General features: G+C 42.2%; 1 protein-coding gene and 1 long non-coding RNA gene across 14 annotated transcripts in view; one reads left to right on the top strand and one right to left on the bottom strand.

The window, feature by feature from the left end:
- raw (NDT-like domain-containing protein raw) overlaps positions 1-14,846 on the top strand; it is a 70,781-nt gene that overhangs the window by 35,445 nt on the left and 20,490 nt on the right. For 2 of the 4 annotated variants that reach the window (XM_022788006.2, XM_086977386.1), the window contains 3 exons: positions 4,364-4,588; positions 6,015-6,113; positions 6,749-6,840. In XM_022788006.2, coding sequence (XP_022643741.1) covers positions 4,364-4,588; positions 6,015-6,113; positions 6,749-6,840 — 416 coding nt within the window. Of the gene's footprint in view, positions 1-4,363; positions 4,589-6,014; positions 6,114-6,309; positions 6,571-6,748; positions 6,841-6,943; positions 7,068-14,846 lie in introns of those variants that run through there. The other 2 variants (XM_086977387.1, XM_022788007.2) reach the window with 2 other exon arrangements.
- LOC111243015 (uncharacterized) overlaps positions 1-14,846 on the bottom strand; it is a 59,296-nt gene that overhangs the window by 30,251 nt on the left and 14,199 nt on the right. For 5 of the 10 annotated variants that reach the window (XR_015319114.1, XR_015319109.1, XR_015319115.1 and 2 more), the window contains exon 2: positions 9,297-9,511. The exons of 4 other annotated variants lie outside the window; for them this stretch is intronic. This is a non-coding gene — a long non-coding RNA (uncharacterized LOC111243015). Of the gene's footprint in view, positions 1-9,296; positions 9,512-10,311; positions 11,248-14,846 lie in introns of those variants that run through there. One more of the 10 variants, XR_002670261.2, reaches the window with a different exon arrangement.

Raw genomic sequence — 14,846 nt, 5'->3', positions numbered from 1 at the left:
ACATTGAAAACACTGCAATGAATTAACACCTCAACATAATCTTACTACAGCCGCACTTCCGTTGATTATCTCTAAATCGAGTAGCTCGTGTACGGCAAAATGCTAAAAATATATGTGCGATATAAATACAACCGTTTATATGCAATTTAGCAATTTTTCATTGATATAAACACTGTTTGTGTGTGTGTGTGTGTGTCATGCGACCTGGTACCCGGTATCTGGGCCAACATCGGTCTCTCTTATCGACTTGACACTTGAACCAGCGAAAAGATTGCTATCTCGAATCATCCACCTAGTTAAACAGCTAACGGGACCTTGTCAGTTCTGTGACCTTAGTGGTACCCATTCTTGCTTGTCTTCCATTATAATTTTATTTCTCGTTGAAGTGTTTGGCACCCAGCTCCCAGTGGAATCAGGTAGCTGTCGTGACGCAGCAACGAGTAGATCCTGGTACGCGCTGCTCAAGTAAAAAAAAACTTATTATGTGAACGATATAAAGTACATTTATGAAGGTACAAGTCAACCAAAAGTAGTTTTTCTGTAATTGGTGTAATTGCTATCGGCTTTTGTGTTTTTGTTTTGATGCACAATTATCATTTTTAGCCTCCTAATCGTAAACTTCAGCATCACTGGGCAAGAAATGGGGCTTCGGTCAACATATCCGTCGGTATCATCTGAATTTTGCACGTTTTTACACCAGAGAAAATAGGCAAAGCACACATTCAACGGGCGTTTAGTATAATCATTGTTTGTGTAATTGCTATAATAATCAAGAGAGCTAGTACAGAATAACTAAACTCTGAATTTTATGCAGTTCACGCGATTTTACCGATGGCAACGGTCATTTGAAAGAGTTCCTTAGAAGGGCTTTTTTTTTAATCATATAATAATTATCGAGATGTTGTATGATCACCCTTATCGTTCTGTTGGGCATCTTACACCTGTACTCTAAGCCCAAGCTACAGATATCTCATGGGCACAATCACGTACGATATCGCCACATCTAGCCATGTCGTTAAGCACTTTCTCTACTGATTCATGTCCAATCGTTCTTAAAATTGTCCTCCCATGGATTCCATACTAGCAGTGACCACTTAGCAAAACTCGCTGTAACGGTCGATCTCTCAATAATAACAAGTAGAATGGGATCCGAGGCGTTGGGAGATTACGTTAGAGAAACGTGTTATAGCTTCATTTATCGAGTTCACCGTTGATTTTTTTTATGACGTATACAAATATCTGTAATTGATGTTTTTTTTTTTCTCTAATAGTAAGCACCGTCTAAATAAATATGCTTCATCGCACATTGTCCTATCATGTGACCTGTTTTGCTATTGATGCAATGCGGGACGGATAGATGGACTAGACGGACGATTGCGTCTGCCTTTAGGCGTCATTGCTATAGTAAAAGCACTGCCCGCTCCTCCACTAGTTCTTTGCCTGCGATTGTTCGCTCGACCCGAACTGAGAACGATTCGAGCCGTCGCACTGTCGTGTGTCTGGCTGCCTCGCGCAGGTCATGCACCCGCAGTTGAAGGAGCGTCGAAGGCAGCGGGCATAGGCGGTACGGTGGCATCAGATGACACAAGTGACGATGGCTACTCATTCTGCTTGATGAATAAGGCTACGCAATCGTGGCCGCTCGTGCCTTAACGCTACCTATCGGCTGAGATTGGGCTCCAGACATGTGCTATTATTGACAGACGGCGGAAACACGAAACCCGCAGATTGCAGCAGGCCAAGAAGGCGGAAATAGGCGGAACCGCTGAAAGTGAAAAGGCAACTAACGGGGTAGATGCTCCACCTTGCATAGCTCGAAAGATTTAATTATAGAGAAAAAGCAAAGCTTGTCGACAAAGAATCTCTTTGAGAAATTTTTGTGATAACGGCTACGATCTTCTAATCCTTAATTGTAACTGGAATTGATAAAGGAAGTTGCAACAGAAAGTTGATTGAGATGACTTCAGGTAACTGGCTGATTCATAGAGGCCGTCTGTATAGCTATCAAAGATTAAAAAAAGACAAAAACATCACCCCGCAAACCCTTGATTACAACTAAATGGAAACTCAATGGTGTCAACTATGGCTTGGTTAGACAGTAGCGGGGACAGTTTGTTTTGTTACTTCACCTGTTGTGCCAATTTCTATTTTTCGTTTAATATGCAGGCTGTCAGGCAGTACGTCAGATGGCTGGCTCTTTCCAGCACGGCATGAAAGAAGAACTGTGCAGGGGGCCCGAACCTAGACCGCCATTTGCTCCAAAACACAGGAGCCACTATGTGATTAAGTTTACCTAGCATATATATATATATATATATATATATATATATATGGGATGGAGCGGTTTTTAGTTCAACAGTTTTAAAGCTATTGTCTGAAACTGTGCTATTCTAGCGGGATTGTGATGTCTCGCTGATACACATAGCCAACATTTCAGTAACATGCATAAGTTGATCTAACTAGACCATTTTGATTGCAATGGGCCAAAGGCATCTAAAACGTCTCGAGAGACATTACCACGTTGGAGATTTGAGGAAGGGCCGGTTAAACTAGTTAGGCGCTTCTCTGGTACCGTCTCAAGTAGCATCCAGTAGCCTGGAAACTCTGTTGTTTGTTCATCCACCTCAGGAATAAAACGCAATATATTGTAGTAAAACAATCATTAAGTACCGACTGCTAAGTGCAACAATTCGTAAATCGCTTAATATATTTGGGAATTACGCCCCGCACGAATTTTTTTTTTTTTCGTAGGCTTAAAGCCTACGAAAACAAAAGCCTGTCGTAGAGTTCACATCATCTTCCCTAAGGCCTACCTGTGCAACAATCTAATAAAATAGCGAACAGCCATCCACCGGCAGCTGGCATTGATTTTCGCTCGGAAAAACATTAGGACACATCTATACACATGTTGATGATTTCTTACTTGTTTAGATTACACGTGACGGAATGAATTACTGCATCTCGTTTAATCTAAAGACGAGTGCCGAGAACAAACGTGCTTGCTTGTTGTGGGACTTTTACGGCAGGGAATACGTAACGTGACGTAGCAGTGACAAAGGCTGATTTATTACGCTCTCGTTCGGATCGTCCATTATAGCTTTTTATATTCTCGCACAATATTCTTTTTGTTAAACCGCTCTTGCGGTGGGGAGAACGACCCGGGGGTCAATCCCTTTTGTGTGTATTCGTAGTCTACTTAAAACTGATCTAGCTTGAAAATATGATCACTTCTTCCCCATTTCATCACAGTGCGCTTTCGGCTTTCGAGGTCAACCACATTTCCGTCTCAACTCCTTATCAAGCTCGTCTCGAACACAAAGTAGATTTATTTGTCTCTGCCTTGTTCCCGCAATGGAAACCATTTTGGTACGACAATTTTGCGAGTTCTCATTTCAAGGCCGATACGAATTCTACCAGAACTGAATTCTAACCGAAACACGCGATGCAGCAACGACAAATTGACAAGTCCGATGATCACGTTTGCGGATCATTTATACCCCGGGTGAAGTTCCGACTCTCCTCCCTTTCGCCGAGCCATGAATGACAACATGAGGCCGAATACACGATTGTGTTTACATTGTTAGAAGTAACAACAGTAATAACGATTGCATCTGATATCTACGTGTTTAGGGATCAGCTGTCGATACAGACTAACAGCATGCACAGCTGAAGGTCAGAATTACTTCCGTGGGCATCATTGTGCCTTCGATGTAGCTGTACGGTAAGCTATGCGTCAAACACGAGCAATGGAGCTCACATCCTATTAAAAAATTGGTGAAGATCATAAGTTGTTTTAAAGTGGTAACGGAGGCGTACTTCAGGACTGCGAGCTCCGCCTAATCGTGCATAGTCAGCTATCATCCATATCATCGTTGTTGGAAATAACTTTTAGAAGCATATGCCTGTTGCTCGATACATCCACAGGCGGAATGAGCGAAGTAGTGATGTCGTTAAGTTGAAGTCCGCATTTACTTTAATACACGCTGAGCTACAATGCAGACACGGGTTGATATACAATACTCATTATACAATTATCGTATCTAGGCGACACACTCCTGTCAATGGAGGTGAGCCGATGTAACGTTTGACTGAAGCGGGAACAGTTTTGAACCAAGGAAGGAAATAGCACTTCCTTCCACATCAATTACTTGTAGATTCGCTCCCCTGTCTATCGAAAGTAAGAGAAGTGCAATGATCAAACATTTGTTTGATCTCAATATGTACTGGAGGGTGCTTTTGTGTATGTCGTGACTGTTGTTCTATGCGATGCGTGTTACTCTTATGTTGAAAATATCCTTCATATATTGTAGTTGACTTGGTAATATTCGTGTCGTCAATATCGTCGCCTTCGTTTGGGTTACAGGCGTGCGCTTGAAGTCTGGAAGAAGTACGTAGGCTCAACTCAGACCACCACGAGTGACTGTCAAACTATTAATCTGCTCTTTCGGGGAATGGAGGTGATCCCGTTACAAGCGCAGTTGCACGAAATGCTCCAGCTTAGCCGTAAGACTCGTCGCCACACCGATACCTACCTCAGCTATGGCGTCTTCTCGTTCTACGTTGCGGAAATGAAGTACTCGGAAAAGATGTAAGTTTAGTGATAAGCGTAATGCTAATTAGGGGAATGATTGACGCGCATTCGATGTGTATTTATCGCTGCTATGTGGATAAGACGCGTGAATCTGGATGTCGCGGATCAGAGCTATCGAATCAGAAAATGCAACTTCGGAATGGGTACGTTTAGATCATTCGTGCTGTGTTTATGTTGGGAGATAATAAAAAAGCAGAAAAACTAGTTTCATGATTTGGTGGAGGATCAATCTTGCATTACTTTCTCAGAAATCAGGGATTTTATAAAGATTAATATTAGTCAATGGTGAATGTTATGCGTAGCCGAAACATGATGTGTCTGGAACAATGGAGAATATTAACTTTATTCGGACGTTCAAGCTAGAACCAGTCGCGAATGCAGATCAAGTACTGTTTGAAAAATTTAGTACAGCTTTATTATGAAATTCAATCGGAGAATTGACTACCTAGAAACGTTTCTTCTGAGACCTAGTGTCTATGACGGCATGCTACACTGCACTGCAGGCGTTTTGGGCATTCAGGGTTTCCGATGTCGTCTTACAAAAAACCTTGTACCTTTTGTGCCTTAAGCACTCGCAAAATCGGCCCGGAAAGAATCCAGTAGCCGAAGACAGGTTACATTTCTATTGCTTGTCGATTGCAACATGACTTCCCGTGTTGCAAGTGACCCCACGAAGCGAGCATACAGGCCAAACTATCTTTTAGTTAATTCAATTGCACTTGTGTATAAAAAGCTCTTGCATGTGAAAATGTGCAACAACCTTGATGTAGTTCATACTGTATCCAATGTAGAGAAAGACGTTCTTGGTTTCTTGCTGAACTCTTAATGGTCCTCGTTACAGATAAGTTTTCTAGACTTGACTAGATGGTATTGCTGGTCGTTACGAGTTCGAAACTTTGATGTTATCGAAGGAAAGACCTTGCTAAGCTTGCCGTTCAATCACGTTTTAGTAAGCTTTCCCACGAATCGCCCACAGCATGGATGTTTCGCTTTGTTTACGCAGCCTCGTGTCGCTGCACTGTTCCTTGGTTTTTTTAAGGGACCTCTTAAATTTATAATGGGATTACTAAACGTTTGTACCCAATACGGCAATAATAAGTAACTAGACACGATTTAAGTAAAGGTTGGTGAAAATCGTGTTTCGCCCTTTGAGTGATATATTATTGAAAACGACGGGTATTGCCCGATATGGTCTTGATACATGTTCGACAAACGAATGTCACTTAGTTTCATCCTATATTTTCGAAATAATGCTATTTTATTTCATCTTTTCTCGCAGTTCGTCTACCTGAATTGCTAACCATATCAGTTCATTAGAAATTCACTATCAAAAGTTTCAACTTTTATTCAAAAAACGTGATTTGAAACAAAGCAGCCCACCTATGGAGGATCTAGAATAACGGAAATCTGGTGTCTATTAAAGACCAATTTCAGCAAAATTTCTGTCTGTGAACCGCTGCTTCGAAAATCGAGATACGACCGGTTTCTTGGGAAAAATACAGCGCGCACAGCATACTACCCGGTACACTCAGTTTATGAATTACTATTAACTTATCACAAAATATGTACACTATTTTCATTCATAGGTTCGTGAGCTATGTGAATGAGTAAACCTGACCTATCAACGCGGTTTGTTGACACCACAGCCTACTTTTTCTCTTCCCCTCCGTCTTTTGTATTCTATTATAGTTCGCAGATGTTGCGCCTGACCTGAAGGTCTTTGATCTCATACCGATTTCATCATCAACATCGTAGGTCCTATCGTAAAGGGTTACTCCGGTACAAGACACAACACGCTTGAAAAACCCGACGTTGCATTCTTATTCGACCTAATATAGTAGCGTTGATTGTAATACGCGCCTCGAAAATGGGCCAACTCAATCGGTATGAGAAAATTCGAAGATTATTCAGGGGATTAGCACTCGTCTTTAGACAACTCAATAGTATCGAAAGTCATAGTGTGATGACTGAGCGTAGAGGTAACTTTTTTGCAAGGATAAATTTCGCTCAAATAAAAAGGAACGAACATAAATGATGATAAAGGGGTCATTTTAATGATGATTATAATTAAACCCCCTGAATAGATACAGAGCGAACGGCGTCTTCGGCGTATGTTGTCCACTACATCGTGCCGTTTCGTATGTGTATCGATTGCAGAACCCGCTGCAACCCTTGTCGCAAAATTTCGTGCGGTTCCCCGTCGCTTCGTAAGGCGTGCCGGTCGTCTTCTCAACATTCCTATTATGACGGTAAGGTTCCTCAAAGCGTCCGTGTTCTATTACAAGCAACTAACTCTTTTAGCTGTTTGTAGGAGGAGACAAAAAGTACCTTGAAATGGCTCTATTCTATTAGATGTTCCAGCCGTTTGAGAACAGTGTGACATGGTTGCCAGGTGTTGTCTTTCATCAAGCAATGCTGCATAACAGAACTCTTCGAAGCTTCGCTCAGATTTGGCATACGGCTGCAGTTGCTACAGGTAATACTATATTCGAACTTAATAGAAAAATGACCGAGCCATACTGTAAGCAAAGCAAAGTTCGCCGGTTAAGAGATCACTAGTGGGAGACTTTGAAGCAGCGAAGCAGGCAGTCAAAAAAGGAATATACACTCCATATAAATAGTACGATTAAAGAAAAAAAGTTGGGGAAGGTGCGTCAGCGCATGTCACTATATAGGTCCGCTCAACTAGCTCGATAAATTCAATGCGAGAAATGCTTTGTGAACCGTTCTATTTGTTGATAGAGCTGGCTCTCATAGAAAGCATTGTTACTGATAAAGGCTCTACGAAGGTAGTGTTCTCACATAAACCCTCACCTGTAAATAATTATCGAACCATGCGACTTATCACACAATAGACCCAACTAGTTAATCAGCTAGCGACCATTTTAAATGAAAAAAACATATGATAGTTATCCATATGCGGGTCCGAGTTATCGTGTCACAGCTCTGAAGGGTATTCCGTCTACACCGCTGCCACCCTGTACAAGGCTAAGGAGTAACATAACTGGAATGAGTTGCTATCCTATCTTTATTTTAGGGCTTATAATCTCGAAATCAGCTTGCTAGATTCCATGATCACTTCGAAATTTACGTAGTCTAGTACTGCTGTTAGGTATTTTCTCAGACAGCTGGGCCCCAACAACATTTTCTTTGCCTGGCTTCAAACTTGTGTTCACCTACCATAGGTGATGGCCTAAGTTTGAAGCCAGTTACCACTGCGCGGCCAAGGAGATAGCAGCCAGCTGTAACAACCTATCAAATCTATTGATTAAATACGCTTTTGTTGCCTGTGTATTCTACCTGCTTCACAGCAAACTTTGATTGTTTAGAAAGCTAGTGATCGTTTTAGCATTATTAAGAACACAGATATCAAGCATAAGAGTTGTCTGTTAATAAATTGGCAAAAACGCGATACTGACGTTGTTTACGGCTTGTCAAAATGTAATCCTAACAATACTGCAAGAAATCACGGTACTGAATGTGAAATCAGAGCGGTAGCAGAATGAAGTATTAACTTACCTATTACTAATTTTATCAACGGTCCACGCAGATCGTTATCTATTAGATTAGTTGCCACCCACCGGATTCTCGTAAGTGTTATTTTTTTAACCCTGTTTACCTTCAGTGTGGACCAGTCCGTTCAGGTCAATCGTTGGCATCGTTCCTACTTTTGAATTGATGCTCACGGGTTAATCAAGACATCCTTCACTCAATTGATTCCCTATGAACTTCACACTGGATTCGTAAATAATCTCGCAATTAGAGCCTTGAAGAAAAGGTGTAGGACAGGCTGGCGATGGAGAATCCAACAGAAATTGAGCAGAAAAATCGAAAGGCTTGGCCAGACCGATCGGCCCATTGGGTGAAATTTTAGATAATTGATACATATAAAAAACCAGGTGAAGTTGCAATAGATGTTTTCGAAAGTCAGCGCCAAGCATGGCCTTATACGAGCATAAGGATCCTATCGAGTTGGCTTTTACTTATAGCAAGTTCGTCGACAGGACACGTTATTACACTGGCCTACCAGGCTAACAGGGCAAATGAGGTGACCAAACGAGGAGATTATAGATTTCAAGTTGATCGTGATACCATTATTGGTTGGGGTCGTGATAGCGATAATAACTGGAGCAGTGTCATCATGACGATGATTCGCAAACGTTCCATTAGGTAAAGCTAATAATATATATATGGTGAACCGATAGGTTCACCAGCTTGTTAAACCTCTCTCATATGTACGTCGTGTAATTCTTAGTACAATGTATGTGGCCTTTGCAATCATATAACGACCTGATTACCGCAATCGTTAGCTTCGTTGATCTTTTTCGTTTTCCTATTTATCATTATGTTCAACGCACCGTCACGAAAAAAGGCCAATCTAAGCAGTTCTTACCCTATGTCCCGACTGATGCGTATAGACAGCAAAGTTGTCCAATTAATGACCCAAAACTAATCATGAAAGGAACATTGAAAATTACTCGTCTTTTTCTATCCATTACGAGGATTTTCAATTCTAGTAACGTTTAGTTCGCTGGATAGTATGGGATAACGTTAGCTCGCCATATGATTGTCGTTTTCGAACCACTGACGTTGTGTTCTGCCTCAGCCGATAGCAAAACTTCGGCCCTTGACAACGGCCTATTCTATTGTTTGCAGCACATTACCCGCTAATAGTTATGCCAGTACTAACAATGTATATACTTACGTGGAGAGATCCAAAGATCGCCTTTATTCAGTGGCGAAGACGTGTTTACCTTGCCAATCTGTGGCGCTAGCTTTAGTGCGAAGCGCTGTCAAATACAAAGGAAATAGCAAAATGCTGTTTTCTAGCTTTGATGTCTATTTCTGTCTGCTGCTACCTTTTCTGCCTGTTATTTTGCTTAGTGGGCACGTTGTCTGTCACAGGTACTCGTCGGAAGACTGTAACAAATATATACATACTAGAGATTAGTACACATGTTGTTGTTCTTCTTCGTGGTTTTTTTCTGCTATAGAGAATCTGTTAAGTCCCCCACCGTATTGCCCCACCCTAATGTACACAGTCCATTATAGATCACATATAGTTGCCCTGTCCGTAGACACATATTGGGTTGGACATATATTCCATAAACACATCGACTGCCAAGCTTTGGCACGACCATCAGCTGTCGACGACAAAAGATAATTTGATCTGTCTGTCAGCAATCAATTAAGGATCAGTGCTCGACCTGACATATCGCTTATTATCATGTTTACTCGGTATTACTGCACATGGTGCTATTACAAAATGCTTCTATTCTGCACATCGTCTTTCTATTACTTAGTATTTTATGTGAATAGGTTATAGAATTAGCGTTTGCAACGGCGAATAATAGTGACGTCTGCACGTCAGTGTATCAACAGCAAAGGCTTGAGCGTACAATTTCTTCTCAGTCGCAGCTGGCTTTTGCTGGTAGATGACGGTCGAGTATGACGACGTTACGTAGTGTTTTAGAAAAGCTGAATAGTAACAACAAGTTATTCCGCGAGAAGAAGACAAACCTTCTTTGATAGTACAGGAAGTTCGCCTAATTCAGTTACACTGATCAACAGTCGTTGAATGAAGTGTATCTTGAAGAGGTAGTTCTTGTGTCGCCAAAAACCACCGGCTTATCGTTGATAAGTGTGCCTCCTAGCTTACAATACGATTAAACTAACACCTCGCAACCGAGTACGCATTACTAACTAGGGAACAAGCTCACCACACAGTTCCTCGTTTGAGAATGAAGAGCCGTCTCCTGTCCCAGCACGCTGGCATGACATAGAAGAGCAGTTCGCAGCACAATCGGAGTTAGCCCATGTGTCCATCGGCTATAACGTCTGCCGACCTGTGTGTAGTTTTCGTTTGCCTGTTAAAAGCTGCTTGTAGACATGCTTCTTCTGCCGTGGGTTTTTCTGCCGCGTTGAGCGTCTTTAGCTTTTGGCGCGGTTGTCGTTGGCGGCAATCGTGATTCTCTCGTGATACCTTCTTCCATCCGTTTTCATCTCCTTGGCTTTATTAATGTTAGGGCAGTCATCTTCGCTCCTAATCTACCGTTTGGTCGTTGGCTAGCTGGCTGATAAACATGAAGGAGACACAATTTGACAATTTTCTTCGTCGTTGTTGTTCTACGAGCGCTGTGGCTGTGGCCGCCGTTGTCGGTCTTGATTTTGGTGCTCCCGCCGACGTAGGGTTACTGTTGAAGGTAATGCTGCTGACGCCGATGAATCTGTCGCGGTCGTGATAGCGAACTTCGTAGGATGTCGCTGCAAGCGAACAAGTCGGCATCGTTTCTCCAGCCAAGAAGCAGCATTCAGCGAAACTAGTTCAAATTAATCCGAAAGCTGGACCACAGCGTCGCTCGGCCGGATGCTTTGTATGGGCGCACTTTTTTCCCCGTCACAATTAACAACAACGGCGACAGCGACGCTAAAAACAAAGTGCAATCGAAAGCCAAACCACGTCATCGTGTACCGTGTATCTAAGCGCCCTGTCCACCAGTCGATTTACTTATCTAGGCAATGCAAATTCTGGAACTGTCTTCGGCGTCATTGATGTCGGATCGATCGCATCGCGGCAGTGACATGCCGTTGTCACAGACAAACTTCTTGGCGACGGACTGTCGTCTTAGGGACGTTTTTTGGAACCGTTAACAACAGTTCTGTCGACCTTTCGATCAATGGCGCGTTAATGGCTGCCAACCATTTTTACATGCGTATTGAACACGCATATAGCGAATACTCAGAGCCAACTCATCTCGTGTGCTCGGAAAAAATGTCAGTCCCGTTGACACTGTAGCAAAGATGTCTATAGCAACATGGCTTGTCTAACTTCATCCATTGAATTTGGGAAGAATTGTCACCTCGAGCTTGTCTGCAAGCATTGCGATTTACGAAAAAGCGTCAAAAGTAGGATGCAGACATTTTTTACTCAGAAATCGTTTCTGTTTTCTGGAAAAAAATCCAATACAGCTATTTGAAACCCAAGTGAAGTACGTTGAGAGACTTCAAGCTTAAGTCCTACTTGCCCTCAAGTGTATTTCTTATGATATGGTTCTGGACTTATTTTCACATTTTGAAGTCACATTGAAAATGTTCAGTAATTATACCGTTAGGTCTACGAGGAGTTTACGAATGGTCCAATTGATCGGTGCATAGATATTTCAAGGGTATCCCATTGCGCGGTTGGGTTCGGACAGCAAAGTTCTTTCTGCGACGTATGTTTTTTTCCCATTAGCAGGATGAGCCTGGGTCAACTCGTAACATGGACCAGTCGGTACCGTGTCAAACCCGGAAAGTTACCCTGTGTTGAATTATTGGTAGGCTCTCTTGCCTACGCTGGAAATGCCGGACATCACTGCCTCCTTCCGTGCGGAAAATCCATAAAATAATTCTTATTTTTCGATAGCTTGAATTGCTTGTACGATACACGAGCCAGATAACGCATGAATCAGAATTAATGTACACTCCAATTCCAGCCGGAAACAACACTAGGAGCGAGCACATGCTACTATAGCTACTGTTTTATCAAGTGAACGTCTGCATAGACGCTGAAAACTACTTTACGACATAATGCGGTGACTTGTTCGAAAAAGCCATCTACTTTTTTAAGGTATTTTGTGGAAGGAGGTATAACGCAGAAAGCTTTCGGTTTCGAACACAGCTTCCAAGTTACACACCTGAACCTATTTTAAAAAATACGTTGTAACTACTAGACAACCTCAAACATCAGTGGGTATTTTGTCAACGGCTCCCTTTTTTGGCCATGTTTATCGAACGGGCTGGCAGCTCTAACGGTGCACTACAAAACGACCCTGCGCTCATTATAACCGTGTTATGTAGAAATACTTTCTCCCAAGAAACTCCAGTTAGACAATTGGATGTCGTAGGGCTTTTGTTGCTCGTTTCGGTAACTTCGCAACCGATAGAACATTGCGTTTCTCGCCGCGCTCTAGCCCATTGAATCCATTGGGAGTGGGAAATGGATTAAATGACGGTCGATAAAAATCGCCGGCGGTGGATCAATAGTTTGAGCTAACCAAAACCTCCGAATACAACCACTGGGTTCATTGAGCTTCATACATCGGCCAGTTATACATCTCTGATTCATCGCAAACATTCTAAACCGGTATTGTGATTCCTAGGCAAAACAAACGAGAAGTGAACTATTCCTCCTGCTTTCCTGGTAAGATGACTGAATTTTCTTTTACTCAACGCCATAGAGCAAGCATATTGGCATGCCTATCAGTATTATTGTATAACTTCCTTTTTAAATACAAATGTCCAGCAAGTGACGAGTCCAGAGTCGTAACTAGTATCGTCCAAACCCCTTCGAAAGTTTACCAGAGAGAGAGAGAGAGAGAGAGAGAGAGAGAGAGAGAGAGAGAGAGAGAGAGGGGGGAAAACGGGCCTGCGAACTTCGGTGTTACTTGTAGTCAGAAAATGCGATAAACTTTTGAGGAAAGCCATTTAGTTCCACAATCGAAAGAGTTGCCAGCGCTCGCTAAAAGTATTATATACATGCAAGTCTATAACTGTATCCCGTTAAGTTCACGTTTACGGCGTAGACAGCAAATCTCGCCATTCTGTAGAGGCGCGTCTATGCTCTAAGCACACGCCTGCATCTGCTAGAGAATCGTAGTCGGTATAGATAGTACCATTTTTTGCGATTCAACCGTAAGCCTAGCCAACTTTAACAAGGGTCTCATAGTGGCGTATTAGCCAGTAACAGCGTATCACCCCGATGTTATTGGTCTTTACGGGAACGTAACGGAGACGGCGGTAAATGTGAACAAAGTTCATTGGTTTTAACATCGACAATACAGCGTTTTCGAGAGGTGGCTTGAGAGAAGATTACCGAGTGCGGCCTTTCACATAGTTGCCAATGTTAGTAATAAAAATTGCGTGTCGTAAATCAGAGCAGGTACAGCAAACAGAAAATAGCCTATACACCCTTTGAGCGATGATGCCGCTTTCGTAGTCAGCCTGTTTCACAGTGTTATGCACGATCGGCATCTTCTAGATATCTTCGCATGTGGTTCATGCATGTTGTATACATAACAAAGCCATTAGCTACCGTTATTTTCTGTCGCCTGGCTTGTGGTATTCCTCCATTTTGAAAAATTGCAAACCCGGCTAACTGTTGTTATATACTAAATAGAAATACCTCGTTTACTAACATACTCGATACGTCTGGTGATGCCCAAAATCACAACTACGTTTGTGGATAGTTTTTTTTTTTTACATGATTGCTATGTATTCACGTGGGTGCAGCTAAGCAGGTTCAATGTGCCACTCCTAATTTGTCGACATTAGATTTGCTTATGGTCGAATAGTATACACGTGTAAACTTTACTACCGCCATTTTATTTAGGGAACCAAAGAAGTTAGGTTGTTCGTTATAAGTTCATACAAGATCACCGGCGCTGGAAAATATTTTGACTAAGGCCGTTAAGGCTCAATCACTGCTCCTTGTCCATCACCCAGTGACTAATTCAATCACTCAGCGTTTCGAGGAGCTTGGAAAACGAATCTATGCGGTCCTATGTAACGGAAACAACTTAAAACATTTGTAAAATTTTACCGGCTAGGTTGGTAAGTAAGAGAATGAGACAGCGGCTTAAACAGACAAATCGCGAATACATCAAAAAGCCAATTCATGTTCCTCGATCTATCCACCAGCAGCGACAAAAATACATAAAGTTAGCAGTTTGTGGTGCGTGTTCTTCACCCTTTACATCTGTAGTGCAGCTCTGTATTGGTGTTTTACTTATGGATCATAACAACTAAACATTTGATAACACCAGGTATTATCGTATGGTAAATGCGTTCCTAGTTCCGCTGCAGCTCTTCTTAAGGAACGGGGCTCGACACAGGATCTGCTGTCCCACATGGAATTCGTCACATAAGCAGTACATATTGAAGACATTATCTTCCAACCGCCTCATATAATACCTCCACGTTGAATCGCCGATGATATTTGTCAGAAATCCGTTAGCTGGGTTAATTGATGAGCTATGTTATCCCAGTCATCAGTGTCGACCAGAGCCAGCAAGTGTATAGCATTACAATTGATTCGTTGAATATCAAAATGGAGCGGGCGAAGGAGCTCGATATGTATAGTGCCACAAATATATACATTTATGTGTAGACAACGACCACTAGGGACGAGTACATAGGGCATACTATGAGCGGCGACAGATTCTCTTCATTTCTCAGACAGAATATCGATATTTGACAATGTAGAATATTTGAGTTC

The sequence above is a fragment of the Varroa destructor genome, unplaced genomic scaffold (assembly GCF_002443255.2).
Source record: "Varroa destructor unplaced genomic scaffold, Vdes_3.0 BEIS01000001.1, whole genome shotgun sequence".
Classification (NCBI taxonomy): Eukaryota; Metazoa; Arthropoda; class Arachnida; order Mesostigmata; family Varroidae; genus Varroa; species Varroa destructor.
The sequence above is the reverse complement of the archived record's forward strand: the minus strand, read 5'-3'. Positions and strand labels throughout refer to the sequence as shown.